This window comes from Rhinatrema bivittatum, chromosome 9 (genome assembly GCF_901001135.1).
Source record: "Rhinatrema bivittatum chromosome 9, aRhiBiv1.1, whole genome shotgun sequence".
Taxonomy (NCBI): domain Eukaryota; kingdom Metazoa; phylum Chordata; class Amphibia; order Gymnophiona; family Rhinatrematidae; genus Rhinatrema; species Rhinatrema bivittatum.
Genome location: NC_042623.1, coordinates 162,146,030 through 162,169,565, shown reverse-complemented (window position 1 = coordinate 162,169,565; position 23,536 = coordinate 162,146,030). Strand labels below are relative to the sequence as shown.

At 45.8% G+C, this 23,536-nt stretch overlaps 1 protein-coding gene across 3 annotated transcripts in view; it reads left to right on the top strand.

Moving 5' to 3' along the window:
* Nucleotides 1–23,536, top strand: part of MYO7B (myosin VIIB) — a 280,227-nt gene that overhangs the window by 233,054 nt on the left and 23,637 nt on the right. For all 3 annotated transcript variants that reach the window (XM_029615689.1, XM_029615690.1, XM_029615691.1), the window contains 6 exons: nt 372–541; nt 8,289–8,470; nt 8,870–8,994; nt 9,558–9,715; nt 10,008–10,161; nt 10,431–10,586. In XM_029615689.1, the coding sequence (XP_029471549.1) occupies nt 372–541; nt 8,289–8,470; nt 8,870–8,994; nt 9,558–9,715; nt 10,008–10,161; nt 10,431–10,586 (945 nt within the window). The remainder of the gene's footprint in view (nt 1–371; nt 542–8,288; nt 8,471–8,869; nt 8,995–9,557; nt 9,716–10,007; nt 10,162–10,430; nt 10,587–23,536) is intronic.

Sequence of the window (23,536 nt, the reverse complement as noted above, 5' to 3'; positions counted from 1 at the left end):
TTAGAATTCTCTGATTTTTCTGTGTTAAGAGATATAATTTAGGTTATGAATTATCTGTTTGATCAGCCCCCCTTTTTTGTTTGGTACTTAGAAAGCAAGGAATGATATGTTAATATATATATATATATATATATATATTTTGTTTTATTTAGGAAATTTATGTAATAACAATGTTGTAACCTGCTTTCTTAATATATTCAATGTATTAATTGGATATATGTAATATTAAAAAATCAATAAATAAATTTAAATATTAAAAAAAAAAAAATGTTCTGCTGAGTGTTAATGTGTGATGAGTTTTAGCTTGGATTTACCAGTTCCATTTGTTGTGGGTATATTAGTGGCAGGGATGACACTTTTGTGTTTTGCAGAGCAGAGAAATCATTTGGACAGAGCTGCACCATCCGGACGCTGCAGGGAGCAGAATTTGTCCTGATGTCTGAAAGCAGTGGTGACATTGCCCAGTTATTGCTCACATTTCTGGATGGGTTGAAGCAGAGATCGCAATATGCTGTAGCAATGCAAGAGAACACAAAATTAGGTAAATATCAGTGCAACAAACATGCATTGATGAGCGGTAAGGTATGCTTTCTGACATATGAAATGTGGATAAGAATTATGTAAAAGGGATCAATGTCCTTTTGTCTGTAAGCACAATAACTCTACAACAGGTGCCCCAAACTACAGCCCACAGGCAGAATCAGGCCCACCAAACTTATTTTACCAATCCACCATGCCTTTTTTTTTTTTTTTGGTGCAGTGGAAAAAAGTTTCTTTTAATGCAGGGCAGAGTGATAAATGCTGGCAGGGTTGCACAGGCAACGATGGGGCCTGCGGGGTGCGTGGCCTGCCTGGCCTTCTCTGCTGACCCCCATCGACCGCAGCTGGCAGCAGTGAGGCGGAGAACGTGCTGAAGTGCTCCCCCCACCCCCGGAACAAGGAGGGAGTCGCCGACACTGCGTCGTCTGCCCGCCCTCAGCTCGCCCACTGCCCACCCACCAACAAGAACACTGTGACTGCGATGCCGAAAAGGTGCTTGTGCCGTGGGGTGCACGCACGAAGGAGCGAAACAAAGGAGCTTGCCTCTTTCTGCACCCCCTTCGTGCAGGCCCGAAGTCCTTTATTCCACTGAACCCTGAACATAATTGCGACAATCATGGATCAGATGTGCTTCATTGAGTCTTTGCTAGGATGAGGTTTGTATGGAGAGCTAACGAGTGCCCCAAGAAAGAAGCAAAGAAGGATCACAAACTTGGTCTTCCCTACGATAAGTACTAACTCTTCCGCTGTCTCCTCCCGCAAATGTTTACTCTGCTTCTATTAAATGTTCAGTCTCTGTAAAAAAAACAAAAAACAAATCCCTTTGATCAATGATCTGCTAGAGGATCTACGCCCCACTATTTTTTTGCATCTCTGAAACCTGGCTGAATGACAAAGATAATGTTCTCTTAAACCAAATTCCCCACCCTAATTATGAGGTATTTAATTTTCCTAGACCTAAACTAAAAGGTTATTAATAATTAGTAAAAAAAAAGAACTTAAGCTCGTACCTTACAAAGTAGAGATTAACCCTCCCTATGAGGTGGCAATTCTAAAATCTCCACAACTAAACATAGGACTGATCTATTGTCCTCCAGGTACACTACAAAAAGATTGCTCACCACTGATTGAATTATTCGCTAAGGTGTTCCCATCACCAGAATCTACCTTAATTGTAGGAGACTTTAACCTCCATGTAGATAAAGCACCAAGAACTGCAGCCTGTGAAACATTTCTAGAGACAATGGATGCTTTGGGACCGTCCCAATTTGTTTCCAAAGCTACTCATAAAGCGGGACATATTCTAGACCTAATATTTGCCAATACCAGTAATTGTCTAATCAATACTTACCACATGATATTGCCCTGGTCTGATCACTAATTACTAAAGGTGGAAATAACCTTCCTCAACCCAACTCATAAAAGTGTAGATAACAATCGTACTTTTACCTTCAGGAAAAAGATAGATATGGAGGTACTTGCAGAAGCAATAGAAAAGACTCCTTGAGCTACATCAAAACAATGCCCCCTCAGCATTTGATTCCTGAGATCAGCTTGTCAATGACATAGCTGAAAACCTTAGTCCTATCCAGTCAAAAACTATTAACAAAGAAAGGAATACCTCTAAACATAAGAAGCCCTGGTACAATGATGATTTAAGACACACTAATCAGAACCTTAGAAAAGTAGAGAAACAATGGTAGAAGTACCCATCGTCTGAATCCCTAGGAAAATATAGATTTCTCCTAACAAAATACTGCGCACTAACCAATAATGCAAAAAAAAAAAAAAAGATTACCATGCTAAATAGATTCATGGGGTAATATTTAATTCTAAACTGTTCTTTGATGTTGTTAATCATTTAATTAAGGACCCGTCATCTTCCATCTCGAGAAACTCTTTCTGAAAGGCCGCTTGCAATAAATATGCCACATCCTTTTTAAATAAAATCAATTGGTTAAAAATCAGTTCCCTATCTGTTCTCCCACAAAAGCACGTGATGATTCACATGGCCTGGTTAAGTGGCCCACGTTTGACAGAGTAACTAATCTTGAAATCAGTCAAATCATTACTAAAATTAAGCCTGCTACTCATCCACGTGAGCCAATCCCAGCCAAATCCTTGAAATAAGTACACTCTGTTATCACTCTGACAATCACAACCTTAATTAACCATTCTCTCTCAGAAGGAATGGTACCACATGGGTTAAAACTAGCTGTGATAGATCTGATTCCTAAAAATAAAACTAGAAGAATTGACGATTGGGACAACTATCGACCAATATTCAATTTGTCTTTTCTATCTAAAATACTTGAAAAAGTAGTATTATCCCAACTTTGTAAATCATTTGGAAGATCAAGTTATTCTCTTCCCAAATCAATTCGGATTTAAGAAACCTCATCCAAATGAGACATTAATCCTCTCTTTAACAGATTGTGTGTTACGATGATTTGATGCTGATGAATCCTATCTTCTTGTGCTAAACGACTTAACAGCCACTTTTGACACTGTGGATCATACCCTGTTGTGCCAGCAGTTGAACAACATTGGAATTAAAGGCAGGGTTCTCAAATGGTTCTCTTCCTTTTTATCTAATAGAACATTCCAAGTCAAATTGAGCAATCACATATCTGATACTTTCCATTCAGTGCATATCCAGCATAGCTCCCTGCTTCAACTGCACGGGAGAAAAAAAACTAATACTTCACGCATATCCAGAGCTTCCCCTGCCGTTGAAGCTCCCTGCTTCAACGGCAGGGGAGAAGAAAAACTAATACTTCACGCATATCCAGCATTGCTCCCTGCTTCAATGGCAGGGGAGAAGAAAAACTAATACTTCACGCATATCCAGCATTGCTCTCTGCTTCAACGGCAGAGAGCTATGCTGCCGCTTACCCAACTAATCAAACAATATTTCACTTGGAAGCAGCTCCATCACTGCTCTCTACATTAATAGTGGGGGTGAAAGGGAAATAGAACCTAAGGTTACTAAGAGCCAAGAGAAACAGATAAGTATGAGAAAAAAGAAGTGGGAAGCTTGCTGGGCAGACTGGATGGACCGATTGGTCTTCTTCTGCCGTCATTTCTATGTTTCTATGTTTCCATGATACATGTGTCCCTCAAGGCTCAGCACTCTCATCAACACTATTCAATATTTATATGATCCCACTGTGCAAACTACTGATGGATTTCGGAATTTCATTCTTCCTGTATGCTGACGACATACAGTTTTCGATTCCTTTCTCCAAATCAGTAGAAAATACAGTATTGACACTTTCAACCTATTGAAGTGGTTAGAGCAGCAGGCTACGACTCAGCGAAACCAGGTTTCACATCCCACTGTTGCTCCTTGTGACCTTGGGCAAGTCATTTTACCCTCCATTGCCCACAGTACAAAATTAGATTGAAAAGCAGAATATAAAAATCTAACAGCCTGATTTTAAAAGCCCTACAGCTTGAGCAAAAAGGTGTGCACTGGGATTGGACGTGAAACAAAAAAATGTAGGTTAGTTAGGGGGGTTTTAGGGGTTGGGGTTAGTAGGGGAAAAGGCAGGGTAGGTAGGGGGTTTAGGGAACTTGGAATAGGGCCTATCTTGTCACTGGGAACCGTGCGCATATGGACACCCATGTGTGGGTATTAAAATTAACCTATAAATAAATATGAAAGCAAATCAGCGGAACTATTGCAACTTAAACTAACATTAAACCCTAACAAGACTGAAAGTAGAAACTCTTTGATAGCTAAATCACTGGCTCTAGACCTAGGTAATTTCCAAATTACTCCTTCAAATCAAGTATGGGATTTAGTTATGCAGCTAGATGAGAACCTTACTATGAAAAAGCACATGAACCAATTAATTAATACAGGGTACGCCAAGTTGCTTATATTAAGTCTGTTGCAATCTTTATTAACTTTTGAAGACTTCAGAACTGTATTGCAAACTCTAATTTTCTCAAACCTAGACTACTGTAACTCCTTATTTCTCGGTCTTCCCGCATGCTCTTAAAACCATTACAAATACTACAAAATTCCTAAGCAAGGCTCTAGTTAGGATCCAGGAAATTCGATCACATTACACCCTCTCTGATTTCACTACAGTGGCTGCCAGTACAATCCCAAATCTATTTTAAAGTATTAATGCTAATATTCAAAATCATTCATGCTAGTAATACCGGTATGATAGGTGTGACATTACAACCATACACACCACAGAGAACACTAAGATCCCAAAATAAAGGACTACTGACTGTTCCAACAATAGGGATGTGAATCGTTTTTTGACGATTTAAAAAAATCGTCAGATATTTTTTAAATCGCCAAAAATCGTTGAGTCGTGATACAATAGAAATTCCCCCGATTTATCGTGAAAAATCGTAAATCGGAGGAAGGGGGAGGGCTGGAAAACCGGCACACCAAAACAACCCCTAAACCCACCCTGACCCTATAAAACTAATCCCTTACCTTCCCCCACCCTCCCGAACCCCCCCAAAACTTTTTACGAGTACCTGGTGGTCCAGTGGGGGCGCGGGGACCGATCTCCCGCTCTGGGCCATCGGCGCCATTTTGGCTGCCACTCAAAAATGGCGCCGATGGCCCGATAAAAAAAAAAACCCACCCGACCCTTTAAAAATGACCCCTTAGCTTCCCCCACCCTCCCGAGCCCCCCAAAACATTTTAAAATTACCTGGTGGTCTAGTGGTGGTCCCGGGAGCGATCTCCCGTTCTCAGGCCGTCGGCTGCGACTCATAAAGATGGCGCCGATGGCCCTTTGCCCTTACCATGTGACAGGGTATCCGTGCCATTGGCCGGCCCCTTTCACATGGTAGGAGCACTGGCTGGCCGGCGCCATCATTAAAGATGGCCGCCACCATCATAAAGACGGGCGCTGTCATCTTTAAAGATGACCGGCTCCATCTTTAAAGATGCTGTTTACACATGGCAGCATTTTGTTAAACAATGACAATTTGTTAGTTGCAGTTTGCGATTATGAAAGAACCTAATCAAAGTGCACCCTTTGACTCCTTTATTTACTTCATGGCATTGAGTTTTGATTACGCTTGGTTAGGCTAGGACATTTCTACCCGAGTTTCAAGTAGACTTTTGTTTTTTTCTCTTTTTTTTTTTTCATTTGTTGATGTGGACAGTAGATCCTGTACTTACAAAAAAGGAAATTTCTGTTCCTTTCTACTTTTTTATCATGTGACGCATTTGTATTTCTAACTAGATGGATACTTCGCGCTATCTATGGACTCAGGATATGATATTCTCTTTTGTGTAGGTGGGATCTATACTGCTGTTTACAATGGTTCTATATTGTATTATTCCTTTCCAGCTCATTTTTACCCTCCTGTTTTCTTAACTCTTTCACTGCTCAGTCACATTATGATTTGAGCAAAACTATGACTGCTTATGTTTAGTTTGCTATAGATGAGTGAGACCCTGTAACATCAGCTCTAAAGCTACTATGCATTTAGTTGTAGATTTTTTAAAACTGCGCGATCGCGTACTTTTGTTTGCGCAGCAGGCGCAAACAAAAGTACGCTGGATTTTATAAGATATGCGCATAGCCGCACGTATCCTCTAAAATCCTGGATCGGCGCGCGCAAGGCTGCCGATTTTGGGCAGCCGGTGCGCACTGAGCCGCGCAGCCTGCCTCCATTCCCTCCGAGGCCACTCCGAAATCGAAGCGGCCTCGGAGGGAACTCTCTTTCGCCCTCCCCTCACCTTCCCCTCCCTTCCTCTACCTAACCCACCCCCCCCGGCCCTATCTAACCCCCCCCCCTACCTTTATCCATGGATTTATGCCTCCAGGCGAGGGAGGTAGGCATTAATTTCTGCCGGTGCCGGGGAAGTGCACAGAAAAGCAGTAAAAACTGCTTTACTGTGCTCCCTCCGACTTAATATCATGGCGATATTAAGTCGGAGGGTGCACATGTTTAACTTTACCTTTACCATGTTTAATGTAACTCCCTTTACCTTTACCATGTTTAATGTAACGCCTTACCGGCGACAGTTTTGTTATATGGAAACCGACTTGATTTGATATGTATATCGAGAATGTCGGTATATAAAAACCCTAAATAAATAAATAAATAAACATGGCGATATTAAGTCGGAGGTCCCAAAAGTTAAAAAAAATTTAAAATTTAAAATTTAAAAAAAAAAATTTAAAATGGGCCAGTGGCTCGCGGGTTGAAAACTGGACGCTCAATTTTGCCGGCGTCTGGTTTCCGAACCCGTGGCTGTCAGTGGGTTTGAGAACCGACGCCGGCAAAATTGAGCGTCGGCTGTCAAACTCGCTGACAGCCGCCGCTCCTGTCCAAAAAGAGGCGCTAGGGACGTGCTAGTGTCCCTAGCGCCTCTTTTTACTGCGGGCCCTAATTTAAATAAATTAACTTACTGAATTGCGCGCACAGGAGAGTGGCCTGTGCGCGCGCTGGGAGAGCGGGCGCTTGCCCGCTCTCCCGCGATTTTTACTGTATCGGCCCGTATGTTATCGGTTGGGAAAAGCTTACTGTAATTTTATCTACATAGAACCTGGTATTGTCATAGCAGGGTGGTAAATCTGCCCTGTCTGTAGTGTGTGGAGTGTGTATGAATGGTTGTCCATCTTGTGTTTCTGTTACTGTTTCAGCAGCATCTTTAAAAGAAAAGAATGTAGCCTGCAATTCTTCGATGTTCATTTTGGAAATATATTTCTACATAAGTATTATAATGCTGCATTGTCTAAATAAATATATTTAAAAAACGATCAGGCAACAAAGGTAAAAAAAAATGTATTTTGATTGTGTAGCGAATGGACTATGCCATCTTTGAGAATGTGCATTTCTTATATTTTTGTATTTTGCTCTTTCATCAGTATTGCAGGGTTCACAGAGTCTGGTTTCTCGGGCTTTCCATATCAGTTTTGTCTGCATGTCTCTGTTTCTACTTTGTAGTCCCTTATTCTGTAATGGGTAACGGTTGGTCTGTATTTTGCGTGTGTGACTGAGCTGTAATATTTCTGCTCGTGTGTAGTTTCTCTGAAGTCTGTAGTCTGACTAGTTCTGTTTCCCAGTAGGTGATGTATTAGTGTTCTAGGGCCTGGTGTAATATTTGTATTGCTGCTTTTTCCTAGTCTTTAGTCCTGGTTTCAGTTCCAAGAGACAATAGGACAGGTAGAGTAATCACAGACAACAGGACAGATAAGATAATCACAAGAGACAGCAGGACGGTAGGTAGGGTAATCACAAGAGATATGTTCATATAGGAGAGTTTAGCAACTGCATAATCTTATGCCAAGAATGCCTCCCTGATAAAGGGACAGAACCTTGATTACATATGGCAGAACACCTAATCACCCAGCAAAGCCTGTGTCATGCTAGCCACTCATAAGTCATTTTTAGCTCATTGTTTTAATTAGCTTAGCCAATTAGACCTTCCCCCTTATAAGCAATTCCTTTGTTCTTGCAAAAACCTAATCATGACTTTTTATCTCTGAATGAAGAAACATTTTTCTGTTACTGATAGCCAAGGTCACTTCTTTGAATTTATGCATCATAGGTGAGCAATGTCAGAAATGAACTCTGAACCATTGTTCAAGCCTGGGACTACTTATGCCTGATTTATGGAATACTGGAGGTCTCTGTGCTGGGAGGGAGCTTAAGACCTAGTTAGCTCCTTTCCTTTGTGCTTTGCATGTTTATGGCCCATTGTTCTCACAGGATATACAGTTAAAAGCTGTTCTTTTTGTTTGCCTTTCACCCAGATGATCCCGCCATCCTGCCCTTCAAGAAGGGGGACCTCCTGATTCTAGCCCAGGACAATGAGCTGCAGCCAAATCACAACTGGATTTCTGCTCAGAATGATAGAACAGGGAAAATGGGAGCTGTTCCTTTAGACGTGATCTACATCATCCCAACCCTTGTCAAACCAAGCAATCAGCTGGTGGTAAGGAATATCTCATGGGGACGAAAAAGCTATATCAGCTGTCAATAATGGCTGCTCCAGTCCAGTACAGGCACCATGATTCTTGGCATTTCTCTAACCTGCTGGAACAGGCTTTGGGTGGGAGAACAAGGTTCTGTTTTAGGGTGATGCCACATAGCTGTGAAAGGCCACTAGTGGAAACAGTTCTTTGAGGTGCTGCAGCTTGCTCTTGTGGTCAAGCAAAGTCATGGTAGCACTTAATTTGTATGGGAGAAGGTAAGAAAGAAGATGAGGAATATACCCATGATGAATGGATGAGAATAACAAGAGTTGTCTTGGGGAGAAGATGTAAATGTTACATGGGATCCTTTCTTCTCACATTACAAATTAATGTAAGACATTATCTTTGTGTGTTGGAAGAGTTTGTTGGTGATGTCCCCAGACCAGAGGAGCACAGTTCAAAACACCTACATGGAAGAAGTGGAGGAGCAGGAGGAAAAGGTGAAACTCTTCACACTAGAAGAGTTCTCCTATGAATATTTCAGGTACAGCTCTCAGAACGGCAATGCACATACGCACAGTCTTCAAGAGACTCCCTATAATTTAATCATGCATAACAACCATATCTGATTACTAAAACGCACACTTACTGGTATATAATCACAGAACACTGTCCCTATATGGCTATCACTGACAGAGTGATAGCCATATAGGGACAATTTTCAGTCACCTGTGGCATGGCAATAGCTGGCTAGATTGATTTAAATTTTCAGATGCTAGTTGGCTAGGTTATGGCTAAAAGCTGGCTTCACTCTAGCTGGCTGTAATATAGCCAACTAGATTTCCCCAGCTATCCCTGCAAACAGGGACTAGCATAAATTTTCAGTGTTAGCTGGCAAAATGCCTTTGCTATTCCAGTCCAGCACTGCCCAGATTTTGAGTGGCTAAATATATGGCAGATCACGGGTGCAATGATATCCATGTAAAATATGTTCATGGACAGGGTTGTAACCCACAGAACGCAGAAACTGTAGCAGTGAGGCATTTGCTGAGATGTTCCTTCAAGAATGTAATTGATAGGATTGGGTCTTTTTCTGTCTGTACACAGGGCTCCTGAGAAAGAGTCTGTGAGTATCAGTGTTCTTCCAAAATTCCATCAGAAGGCAAATTTGTGGGTGCATTCCAGGGAGCCCCTGAAACTGCCATTGTTGAAGAAAGTTTGTGCAGATACAGAGCTGAGGGATTTTGCCTGCCAGGCATTCATTGGTATCCTTTTGTCGTTTATCTCATGTGAGAATGAATCTGCTTCCTTGCTGACGATTTTATGCTGCTGAAACAGCGAATAAGGTGGGCGAGTGGATTTCATGCTTTCATCCTAGCTATGGAATGTGTAAGGTTTCCCACCGTGGCAGCAGTAATCATTAAATGTCGCATTAGGAGCAGAGAGGTCAGTGGATGCATCTCAAGTTTTCATATAAAACTAGCACTACATGAGAAGCACATCCCTAACCCCATCTTCTCCTAGCATCCAACCTACTCTCCTTAGCTCTATTTTCAGCCATCATGAGATACATGGGGGACTACCCTTCCAAGCAGGCCAAGACCTCTGTGGAGCTCACAGACCACATCTTCATGGCAGCAATCAAGGAGGAGAGGCTCCGGGATGAAATCTACTGCCAGATCATGAAACAGCTGACAGGAAACAGCAAAAGGTAATGGGGCCAGTTACATTCTGAATATCATTTAGTTTCACTTCTGGAGCTGAGAATGTCTCCTGTAGAGTGGAAAGATCATGGATGTGGACGTTAAAGAGGGTAGGACTGAGGATGCATTCCCTTTCTTACTCCTCCTGCCTGAAGTTGTCATGTTGTTTATCTTTACCTTATAGCTGATGGATGTAGATTTTTGTCCTGATTCCCTGTTACCTGTTAGTAGAAGTCTCTTCTGGTCACACTCTCCCTTTTTTTCTCTCTCTTCTCAGTTACAGTGTGAATAGCGGCTGGCAGTTACTCTGGCTCTGCACAGGCCTTTTTCCTCCCAGTAAATCACTGCTGGTCCATGCTCAGAAGTTTATGGAGACCCGGCGGAAGGAGCCACTTGCTCAGGACTGCATTAGGAGGATCCACATAGCTATTCGGTAAACATTAGGAAAGAGTTCTCTGATCCGCCATGCAGGAAAACCCCTGAGAGTCCTGGATTTTAATTCACAAAGATACCTTCTTCAAATGAAGACATTGCCTCAAAAACCCAAGTATTACGTCATCTTTGCATAATTCTTCTATTAATCTAGCAAAGGATGTCTCAGCATGCCAAGAATTAGGGATGTGCAGAAGAAAAAAATTTGTTTCATTTTCATTTCCATTTTGCTGAGACCCAAATTCGTTTTATTAGTTTCACAGGGTAAAAAAACAATGTGTTCATAAGTTTCATTCGTTTTGCCATTAAAGTTAATGGGGAAGTATTTGCAGCCTATTTTTGGCTGCAGAATTAGGGTTTTCTTATCAATTCTGATGAAACTTCTGGGGAGCAATCATCAGAACGAGAAAAGAGCTCCAAGGTACTTAGACTGTAGCAAAGTGGCACCAAAGTGGCATGAATAGCCTAAGGCATGTTAAAGGGGCAAAGGGGTACCAGGAGTGGCAAGAGTGCTTTAATAGAGGTGCAAAGCAGCAGCGAGAGTGTCAAAAACACACCACAGCTCAAAAGAGAGCACTGATAACAGACAAATGTCATCAACATCCTACAGCACAATGAAGGGGGAACATAGCAAGCAGAAAGACTAGCACCAACACACTGAGGAACCATGATAGTGGCATGAACACCACAAGGAGTTGAGTGAGACATCTGGTATATGGCAGCAAGGCAGAGTGGCAGAAAGTTGATAGGTGCAAGACAGGCTGGCAGAGCGGAGGTAGTCAGGTCGCTGTGGTTTTGATAGGAGCAAGACAGGCTGGCAGAGAGGAGGTAGTCAGGTCGCTGTGGTGTTGATAGGGGAAAGACAAGGAGGCAAGACAAGACGAGGCTCAGCATGCGGCGCGACTGTCAACCGTGGCGTACTGTTCACCCGACCCATCTTGAAACACGGACCAAGGAGTCTAACATGCGTGCTAGGACCTGAAACATGATGAACTATGCCTTGCTGGAGTGGAGCATTGTTGCTGTGCACAGGGCCGGTACAAGGATATTAGGCACCCTAGGCAAACCTTACAGCCTGGCGCCCTACCCCCACCTCCATACACAATTTTAAATTATGCATCCAACACATATTTTACATGAAAAGTGAGATTCTGAGGTAAAATTAATATAAAAGTTGGTGTGATAATTTCATGCACTATTGTGATGCCAACAAGAAAACTTTACATCTTGGAATTCATATGGCATCATACCTATTGATATATTTCGGCATGGTCCTCCCGTATCAACACAGTACTATCTGCCAACACTCAAAGAATAGCAACCCTACCTATCAAAAAGAATACCACAAATATTACACCAGAATCTAAAATATCAATACACCTACTTTCAGGAAAACAGAACAGGCCAAGCTACTACAAATCCCTACAGAGAGACCACATATTAAAAGAATGCTTCATCTCAGTCTTTGCATGCAGAATACAAACCCTCACCAAATACAAAATAAAGCCACATAAAGTATAAATAGAAATATGCAGACAAAAACTGAACTGTAAAACGCATCACGCTAGACTCTATACAGTGCAACAATGGAAATACAAAAATTTCACCATTCCTCATGAAACAATCAATAAAATCAAGATTTATAAATCATTAATCATAATAGTAAAATCATACTAATAAAATAATTTCAAAACATCTGATGACTAGAATATCCAATAATTAAAGATTTGTGCAAATTTTGAAAGCTTTACCAAACACCAATAAAATATTTCAAACAGCAGACACATCACATACTACCCAATAATTAAAATGGTAGTCAATCAAGAAAAATGAACTTAAAAAGCCACCTTTACTTACCCTCTCCAGCAGTTCTCCTACTCCTTTCCCTTGCAGGCCACACCAGAAGCAGCAGTAGCTGCTGAAGATGTCCTCACGGTCCTCTTCCTTAGGGACCACAACCAGTCTCTTCTGTCTCTCACACACACACACCAGTCATCTCCCTGATCAGTCTTTCTCACACATACACACGTCACCTCTCTGGCCAGTCTCTCTCAATCACACAATGCTCTCGCTCTCTCTTACTTACACACAGGCTTTCAATCACACACATGCTCTCTCTATTTCACTTACACACAAGCTCTCAATCACACACATGTTCTATCTCACTTACAAACAGGCTCAATTGCACACATGCCCTCTCTCACAGCCACAAGCCAGCCAAAAACATGTTCCATCTCTCTCTCACACACACATTGACACACACAAGCACCCTCCCTGACTCACATATACACCACACACATACAGAAGCACCCTCCCTATCTCACATACATGAAGCACCTTCCCTGTCTCATACACAGAAGCACCATTCCTTTCTCACATACACACACACACAGAAGCACCATTCCTTTCTCACATACACACCACATACACACACACACACAGAAGCTTCATTCCTTTCTCACATACACATACACAAAGGCCCCCAGCTACACAACTCATCTCTGGCGGCAGCTAGCAGCGCCGATCTTCTTTTCTTCGGCCCCGCCGGCCTGCTCTCCGGTGGCAGCTGGCTGTGCCGGTCTTCATTTCTCCAGCGGCGGCTGGCAGCACCCATCTGCTTTCCTTCGGCCCCTCCAGCCTGGTCTCGGGTGGTGGCTGGCTGCACCAATCTTCTTTTTTTCGGCCCTGCCTACCTGCTCTCCGGCAGCGGCTAGCTGCGTCGATCTTCTTTTCTTCAGCCTCACTGGCCTGCTCTCTGGCGGTGGCTGGCTGCGCCGATCTTCTTTTCTCCGTTGGTGGCTGGCTGCACCCATCTTCTTTTCTTTGACACCGCCAGCCTTCTCTCCAGTGGTGGGTGGCTGCACCGATCTTTTCTTCGGCCCCACCAGCCTTCTCTCCAGCGGTGGCTGGCTGCGCTGATCTTCTTTTCTTCAGCCCCGCCGGCCTGCTCTCCGGCGGCGACTGGCTGCGGTCTTCATGTCTCCGGCAGCGGCTGGCTGTGCCAGTCTTCTTTTCTTTGGCCCGGTGCCCTCAAATGTGAGCAGGAGCAGAGGAGGCCATGTGATTAGCTAGTCCGGCCCACCAGGGGAAGCCCGATCCCCCGATAGGTCAATCCGCCCCTGGTGGATACTCTCACATGGCCATTTCATTAAAACACCACGAACCAAAAGAATAAAACTAATGATATGTTGCATTTGTGGGGGTTCGCCATGTGTTTCACGGACCCACAAATGCAACGAATAGGGACCTATTAGTTGCGGATTGAGCATTCGTTGAAAACGGATGCACATCCCTACCAAGAATCCAGTTTTCTCCAGGACCAGTTATGGCTATTAGATTTCTTACTTTGGAGGCCAGCCCGATGACTTTTGACTGTGCAGGTTTGATTCCCAGGCCTGGCTTCAGCTTCCTGTACTGCACAGAGCTGGGAATGCTAAGGAGGTAGCATTCACAGCCTTTAGGGGGGGAAGGAGGGGGCATTTGAAGTCCCAGTCATTACTCAGTGGTGACCCCTATTGGTTGGTGCTAGCGTACATGTACACTTGGTGCTGAAGGGGATTGTGGTCTGTAGCTATCAGCCAAGAACCAACACTGCATTGACTGGGCTAGGGAAAATTATAAAAATAGAGAAAAGCAGACCTCAGGTAGTTGTGAATAAAGAAGGCTCAAGGTGCCATAGCTCAACAGAAGAAATACAAAAAGTATAGATGTCTTGGTCTTTTTCAGTTCCTTTATTGAAGTGGAGATGTATTAAAATAATACAGCCCGACTCTGGCCAAGTTTCGCCGTTCTCACAACGGCTGCCTCAGGGGCTTAGATATACATTCATGGACTGGAGATGGTTGAACAAGCCGTGCGCTTGTTTGTCAATTGTATTTGTGCATGTGTAATCCGCAAAACTTTAAATCTTGTCACTTATAAAGTGAAACATATTCTTGTGAATACGATGCGTCTAGCAACTACAAGTGGAGACTGGAATCCGGATGTGTAATGTAAGATCCAGGAGCCAATGGACGCATCGTATTCACAAGAATATGTTTCACTTTATAAGTGACAAGATTTATTCCCTGTACGTACCAGGATCAGTCCAGACTGCTGGGTTATGCCTCCCTTCCAGCAGATGGAGTCAGAGAGAAAACTGAAACGCACCACCCATATATCCCGGGGTACCACCTGCATTCCCTCAGTATTTTCTCTGACTCCAGCAGATGAGAGACATAACCTGCGGTCCTGATCTTGGTTCCCTTGGGGCCTTGCCCCACCAGGTTTGAAAAAAAAAAAAAAAAAAGAAAGAATAAAAATGGGGATAAATAAATTTGGAAAGCTTAATACAGTTTTTAGCCCCTGTGACTGGGTCAGTTAAAAAATAAAAAAAGAAAAAGAAGACAAGAGGAATAAAAGTTGTGACTTTTTCTTTTCTACCTCCCAAGCAGCCGTCTGTAGGCAGGCTCGGCAGGACTGGGTCCTGCTTGATTTTCCAGGAGTTTGTTCTGGCCTGGTGAGCAGAGGGGGAGGATTTACCGGTGGGCCGGTCACTCTCCCCCTCCCTCAGAGACGCTACACTCCTCTGGGCCCGCCCCCCCCCCCCCCTCCTGCCGTTCCCTGCGGGCTGAGTGTGAAAAAAAAATTAATAATAATAATTTTACATAGAGGACTTAACTTTGTTTTGGAGCTGCTCTTTCTTCCTCAGCCACGCCTGCCTTCACTCCCGGGCCTCTGGAGGGGGTGGAGCTCTCCACCCGGCTGCAGACCATGCCTCGGGGGACGGCATGCAACTCCTGCGGAGAGCCGGGGCTCCAGCTCTCTCGCAAAGGCCTCTGCTCCCGGTGCCTTCCCAGGGGCGAGGGGCCTTCGCAGCGCATCGATTCACCGCGGGGGGGGGGGGCGCCAGTTTCGAGGCGCAGGAGACCGCAGGAGGACCACGAGGCGGGGAGGCAGGGGCCAAGCTTGCTCCCAATTAGCATGGGAGTGGCGGCCATTTTGTCTGCCTCCGACGACGATGCGGCTGACTCGGAGGAGGGAGGGGATCTCCCTCCTCCATTATCCCCGCCTCACAGACCGTGCGGCTTGCCGGCAGGGCCGGCTCCTCCTCCAGACAAGGCATCGGGGGGTGCCTTAAAGCGGCGGCAGCCTTTTTTTTCCAGGTTTATTTTGTTGATGCACAAAGCCATTCTGGAAGCAGAGTCTGACTGGGATTTTCAGTCTCCCCTCCCAGTCAAAGCCCCGAGGGACTCGGGGGATGGGTTCCCGGGTAGGGTACCCGATCCAGTGGATCCGGTGGATCCGTTTTTACAGGATCCTTTTATCTCTGGATGATAAGGGGGATGTGGTCACTCCGGTGGAGGGGGATGATCCGCAGGTGCTAAGACTGTTATGTAAGGAGGAACTGGACCACTTAATTTTGCATGTGCTCCAGGAACTGGAGCTTCCACTGTCCCAGGATACTTCGGAGGTCTCTACGGGCGATGCTGCATTAGCAGTGCTTCGGGATCTGCCGCAGACATTCCCTTTTCACCCAAAGCTTTCGCAGATTGTGTCACGGGAGTGGGAGGCTCCGGAGGCTTCCTTGAGGGTCACCAGAGCTATGGAAAAGTTGTATCCATTCCCGGTGGAGACGCTTGACCTCCTTAAGGTTCCCAAGGTGGATTCTGCAGTCACGGCTATTGCCAAGCACACTACTATCCCGGTGACTGGAGGCACAGCGCTGAAGGACCTTCAGGATCGGAAGTTGGAGGTGTTACTTAAGTGCATCTTTGAAGTGGCGGCTTGCAGTAGCCTTATGCAGCGGGCCTTACTTCATTGGGTGCAGCAAATGTTGACGGCCCAAGATCTTCCCCCTGGAGAGGCGGAACAGGCAGCCCGCATGGAATCAGCTGTCGCCTATACGGCTGATGCCCTCTATGATCTCCTCCGGAACTCGGCACGCACTATGTCGTTGGCTGTCTCTGCACGTCACCTGCTGTGGCTCCAGAACTGGTCGGCAGATGCCTCTTCCAAATCCCAGCTCTGATCTTTTCCTTTTAGAGGTAAGTTTTTTTTGTTTGGGGATGAGCTGGAACAACTTATTAAGGCCTTGGGGGACAACAAGATGTACAGGTTGCCAGAGGACAAGCCTAGGGCAGCCCGCTCTACTGGTAGCTACCGTGGTCATTTCAGGGGGCAGCGGCGCTTTAGGTCAAATAGGGGGGCTTTGGGCTATGCCCCTCGCCAGTCTGCTTCGAGAGCGCAGTCTTGGCCATCTTCCTTTCGAGGCAGGCGGCCTCAGCGAGCGGGAGCCCATGCTTTTGCCAACAACAGCAAACCCGCGCAATGAAGGGACGCTGGCCCATTCCTCCATTCCGAACATCGGAGGTCGACTGTACCACTTTTACGAGGAATGGGTCCGGATTACTTCCAATCAGTGGGTACTAGATATTATAAGTCGCGGCTACGATTTGGATTTTGCTCGTCCCCTCCGGGATCTTTTCCTGATGTCACCTTGCGGGCCACCACACAAGGTGGCCCGCAAGGTGACATCAGGAAAAGGTGGTGCTTTAGACGTTGGAACGCTTGAGGGCTCTCGGAACCATTACGCCCGTTCCTCCGTCGGAGCACCGGACCAGTCGTTATTCCATCTATTTTGTGGTACCAAAGAAGGATGTGTCCTTCCGCCCGATACTGGACCTAAAGCAGGTCAACAAAGCTTTGCGAGTGCCTCGCATTCGTATGGAGATGTTGCGGTCGGTCATTGCGGTGGTGCACAAAGGAGAATTTTTGGCTTCTTTGGATCTGACGGAGGCATATCTTCACATAGGGATTCAGGAGCACCACCAACGATTTCTCAGGTTCATGGTCCTGGGGCAGCACTATCAGTTTCGTGCTCTGCCTTTTGGCCTGGCAACCGCTCCTCGTGTATTCACCAAGGTGTTGGTGATTGTGGTGTCAAGCTTGCATCGGGAAGGAATTCTGGTATATCCGTACCTGGATGATTGGCTCATTCGGGTGAAATCAGAGAAACTCTGTCGCGCGGCGATTCGTTCGGTGGTGAGCCGTCTGCAGTCTCTCGGTTGGGTTGTCAACTATGCCAAAAGCCAACTGATACCCACTCAGGTGATAAGAGTTCCTGGGGGCTCAATGCGATACGTTGGCGGGCATAATCTCCCTACCCCTCGATTGCATGGACCGGTTGATGTTCCAGGTTCGGCATCATCTCTCTCTCGCCTCCCCAGTGGTATGGGATTATTTGCAGGTTCTTAGATATAGGGCATCTACCCTGGAGTTAGTCCCTTGGGCTTTTGCTCATTTAAGACCATTGCAGAGAGCACTGCTCTCGCGTTGAGATCCCAAGTCGGAGGTCTACCTCAAGAGCCCTCAATGGATAGTGGTAACAACAGATGCCAGCCTCTCCGGTTGGGGAGCAGTGTGCCAGTCGAGGTCGCCTCAGGGCCGTTGCACCCCCTGGCAGGCATGATGGTCCATCAACAGGTTGGAGACCAGAGCGGTCCGGCTGGCCCTACGACATTTCTTACCACTACTACGCAACAAGGCGGTACGGATCCTCTCCAACAATGCGACCACGGTGGCCTACTTAAACAGGCAAGGAGGCACCAGAGGTCAACCCGTGTCCGACGAGGCCGATCTGTTGATGAAATGGGCGGAGCACCACCTCGATTGGATTGCAGCATCTCACATCGCCGGCGTCGACAATGTTCAGGCGGACTTCCTTAGCCGACAACAGTTGGATCCCAGAGAATGGGAACTGTCAGAGGAAGTGATGAGTATGATAATATGGCAATGGGGGATTCCACACCTGGACCTGATGGCTTCTCGTCGAAACGCAAAGGCAGCTCGCTTCTTCAGTCGCAGACGAGACCACGGATCCGAAGGGGTGGATGCCCTGGTTCTCCCCTGGCCAACACACGTCCTTCTTTATGTGTTTCCTCCATGGCCTCTCATAGGAAAGGTATTGCGTCGTATAGAGTTTCACCAGGGCCTGGTAATTCTAGTCGCTCCCGAGTGGGCCCAGAGGCCATGGTTTGCCGATCTGATCAACCTAGCGGTGGACTGTCCGCTACGTTTCGGTCACCTACCCGGCCTGTTGCGTCAGGGCCCAGTATTTTTAGAGCAGGTATATCGATTCTGTCTAGCGGCTTGGCTTATGAAAGGAGGCGCTTAAGGAGAAAGGGATACTCGGAGGCTGTTATTTCTACGCGTCTCCAAGCTCAAAAAACTTCTACGTCTCTTACCTATGTCAGAGTCTGGAAAGTCTTCGATTCCTGGTATCATGAGTTCAGTTCGTCCCCTCGCCGGGCCACTATCATTGACATCCTGTCTTTTTTGCAGGACGGGTTGCAAAAGAGCCTGTCTTACAGCTCGCTCCGGGTTCAGGTTTCGGCCCTGGGCAGTCTCTGTGGTAAGATTGATGGTCATTCCATAGCGGCTCATCCAGATGTGATGCGGTTCTTGAAGGGGGCTAAGCACTTGGAACCGCCGGTTCAAGCGGTTTGTCCATCTTGGAGTTTAAACTTGGTTCTCCGATCTCTTTGTGGCTCACCTTTCGAAACGTTAAAGCGAGCGACTCTTAAAGACTTGACGCTTAAAGCGGTGTTTCTTGTGGCCATTTGTTCAGCTAGGTGCGTCTCCGAGCTTCAAGCCCTAGCCTGCCGCGAGCCTTTTCTACGTATTTCAGATTCGGGTATCTCTCTTCGCACAGTACCTTCTTTTTTGTCTAAGGTGGTTTTGGCCTTTCATGCGAATCAATCCGTCGAATTGCCAGCCTTTTCGGAGGAAGACAAGGATCTCCGGAGGTTGGACGTCCGTCAGGTTCTTTTGCGATATTTGGAGGTTACTAATCTGTTTCGATTGTCTGATCATCTCTTTGTTCTGTGGAGCATTCCGAAGAAAGGGGTTCAGGCTTCTAAGACTACTATCGCCCGATGGTTGAAGGACGCTATTGCTTCTACTTACATATGTTGCGGGCGCCCAGTACCGGAGGGTCTTAAGGCGCATTCTCTTCGGTCTCAGGCAGCTTCATGGGCGGAAAGCCAGAGTGTCTCGCCGCAAGAGATTTGTCGGGCGGCCACGTGGAAGTCCTTACACACATTTGCTAAGCATTACCGGTTGGATGTGAGGAATCCGAGGGTGGATTCCTTTGGCGATAGTGTGCTTCGTGCGGGACTCTCCAGGTCCCACCCCATTTAGGGCAGCTTGGGTACATCCCAGCAGTCTGGACTGATCCTAGTACGTACAGGGAATGGAAAATTAGGTCTTACCTTCGATAATTTTCGTTCCTGTAGTACCAAGGATCAGTCCAGACGCCCACCTGCGCACCGGAGAGTTCAATCAGCTGTTCATTATTTCTTGACAGGTTATATTGCAGGTCAATGCAGGTCGGTTTTTTTCTGATCTTCAAGAGTCTATATGGTTAACGTTTTGCAAGAACAAGTTGCTTCATTTCTGGAGCAGGTTTAGTTTTAACTTGATCTAGTCACTGCTTGCAAAGTGTATCTAAGTTTTTATCTTCCTCAAGCCTTTTTTGGGTGCATAATGGTTTTTCATTCTGCTTTGTTATCAATAATACTGAGGGATCACAGGTGGCACCCCGGGATATATGGGTGGTGCTTTTCAGTTTTCTCTCTGACTCCATCTGCTGGAAGGGAGGCATAACCCAGTGGGGATGTGAATCGTTTTTCAACGATTAAAATTATCGTCCGATAATGTTTATATCGTCTTAAATCGTTATAGAACACGATACAATAGAAATTCTAACGATTTATCGTTAAAAATCGTTAAATCGTGTTAGTGCGCACTAACTCGAGTTAGTGCGCACTAACTCCCGTTAGTGCGCACTAACTGAAAATGATACAAATAAACACTTTCCAGGTCACTGAAGGTCAGTTAGGAATGAATATGTGTTCCTATTGGCTGGCTGCCCTCTTATCTATTGATGTTACCAAGGTTACCACTGAGGTGATGGTTGGGGGGATGGGAAATGGAACTGGAAACTAACGAACACCAACAGAAAATGAAACAAAGTGTTCACACTTCCCAGGTCAGTAAAGGTCACTTAGGAATGAATATGTATGTATGTATTCCTATTGGCTGGCTGTGCTCTTATCTATTGATGTTACCAATATGGTTGGGGGGATGTGAAATGGAAACAGTTGGAAGCTTGACAAAAAAAGTAATGTAATGATCAGCACTCACGTGACTAGAACTTGTTTGTTTATTATTTTTGTTAGCAGGCACCTGAAATGCTAGTGCATGTTGAATTTGCCAATCACTGTGCATTTTAGAAAGGTGGTCCTGGCTGGAACTGTACACAGTTCAAATATATGTAATTGATTGTTGGTAAGTGTATTTTTAAGTAGCCACACTGGCACCAGTATGTTTACTTTTCCTCCTACTTAACTCACTAGCTCAGCTTTGTAAGAAGGGCTTCTCTGCTTGTGTGTTGTTTTTGTTTGGTGTGAGGAGAGCAGAAACATCAGATCTTTATTCAATCTACTACAGTCATCTCTTACAGTGCCCTATCCCTATTAATACCAGGAGTGTTGTGATCTTCCTGCACACAGTGCCCTAACCCTGATACCAGTCTGAGACAGCTCCCTCCCTGCATTACTAGTGAGAGGCTGGCTTCACAGACAGGGGGGAGCTGTCTGACCCTCACTCCTGACTTCCCCCATGTCCCAGCTAGTGAATGGTGTGTGGGTGAGGGGGGGGGGGGAGGATGGTGAAGTCTGAGACAGCTCCCTCCCTGCATTACTAGTGAGAGGCTGGCTTCACAGACAGGGGGGAGCTGCCTGACCCTCACTCCTGACTTCCCCCATGTCCCAGCTAGTGAATGGTGTGTGGGTGAGGGGGGGGGAGGATGGTGAAGTCTGAGACAGCTCCCTCCCTGCATTACTAGTGAGAGGCTGGCTTCGCAGACAGGGGGGAGCTGCCTGACCCTCACTCCTGACTTCCCCCATGTCCCAGCTAGTGAATGGTGTGTGGGTGAGGGGGGGGGGGAGGATGGTGAAGTCTGAGACAGCTCCCTCCCTGCATTACTAGTGAGAGGCTGGCTTCACAGACAGGGGGGAGCTGCCTGACCCTCACTCCTGACTTCCCCCATGTCCCAGCTAGTGAATGGTGTGTGGGTGAGGGGGGGGGGGAGGATGGTGAAGTCTGAGACAGCTCCCTCCCTGCATTACTAGTGAGAGGCTGGCTTCACAGACAGGGGGGAGCTGCCTGTCCCTCACTCCTGACTTCCCCCATGTCCCAGCTAGTGAATGGTGTGTGGGTGAGGGGGGGGGGGGGGTGGATGGTGAAGTCTGAGACAGCTCCCTCCCTGCATTACTAGTGAGAGGCTGGCTTCACAGACAGGGGGGAGCTGCCTGACCCTCACTCCTGACTTCCCCCATGTCCCAGCTAGTGAATGGTGTGTGGGTAAGGGGGGGGGGGGGGGAGGATGGTGAAGTCTGAGACAGCTCCCTCCCTGCATTACTAGTGAGAGGCTGGCTTCACAGACAGGGGGGAGCTGCCTGACCCTCACTCCTCCGGGGTATTGTGATCTTCCTGCACACAGTGCCCTATCCCTGATACCAGGGGTGTTGTGATCTTCCTGCATGCAGTGCCCTATCCCTATTAATACCAGGAGTGTTGTGATCTTCCTGCATGCAGTGCCCTATCCCTATTAATACCAGGAGTGTTGTGATCTTCCTGCATGCAGTGCCCTATCCCTGATATCGGGATGTGTGCAAGAAGATCACAACACCCCCGGTATCAGGAATAGGGCACTGTGTGCAGGAAGATCACAACACCCCCAGTATCAGGAATAGGGCACTGTGTGCAGGAAGATCACAACACCCCTGGTATTAGGGATAGGGCACTGTGTGCAGGAAGATCGCAACACTCCTGGTATTAATAGGGATAGGGCACTGTGTGCAGGAAGATCACAATACCCCTGGTATCAGGGTTAGGGCACAAGTTCTAGTCACATTGACTGATCACATTACTTGTTTTGTCAAGCTACCAACTGTTTCCATTTCCCATCCCCCATATACTGTCAGTAGGAAACTTGGTAACATGAATAAATAAGAGGGCAGCCAATAGGAATACATATTCATTCCTAAACTGACCTTAACTGACCTGAAAAGTGTCAAATTGTATCATTTTCAGTTAGTGCGCACTAACTCCCAGTTAGTGCGCACTAACTCCCGTTAGTGCGCACTAACTCGAGTTAGTGCGCACTAATCGGAAAAAACAATTTTTAACGATTTTTTAACTAAAAAATCGTGCCTAAGACGATTTTCTTGCCCTGCCACACGATTTCTATCGTTAAGACGATATGGAAAACGATTCACATCCCTATAACCCAGCAGTCTGGACTGATCATTGGTACTACAGGAACGAAAATTATCGAAGGTAAGACCTAATTTTCCTATACTTTTGCGGATTACACATGCACAAATACAATTGACAAACAAGCGCACAGCTTGTTCAACCATCTCGAGTCCATGAATGTATATGTAAGCCCCTGAGGCAGCCGTTGTGAGAATGGCGAAACTCGGCCAGAGTCCGGCTGTATTATTTTAATACGTCTCCACTTCAATAAAGGAATTGAAAAAGACCGAGGCATCTATTCTTTTTGTATTTCCTAACGGCTTTTTTAGATCGCCTACCTTTGTGCTTCTATAGCACAAGAGGCCAGTACTTTAGAAGTGCTACTGCAAAGATATGTAAATTGAAGCAATAGTATTGGTTTAGCCTGGAAAGCAAGGATCTGTTGTAACCATGAGTCTATTATTTGCATATCTTTGCTGCTGCAGCACAGTTGTAAAAAAATGTAGCCCTGAAACTCAGATTTTCAATAATAAAAGTGAATAATGTAGTCCAAAAGCTAAAAAAGAAAAAGGATGTGAGACATCCTTAACAAGTGGCAAAAACATAACACTTTCAGAAATGTTTAGATTTCCCATTATATCCACTCTT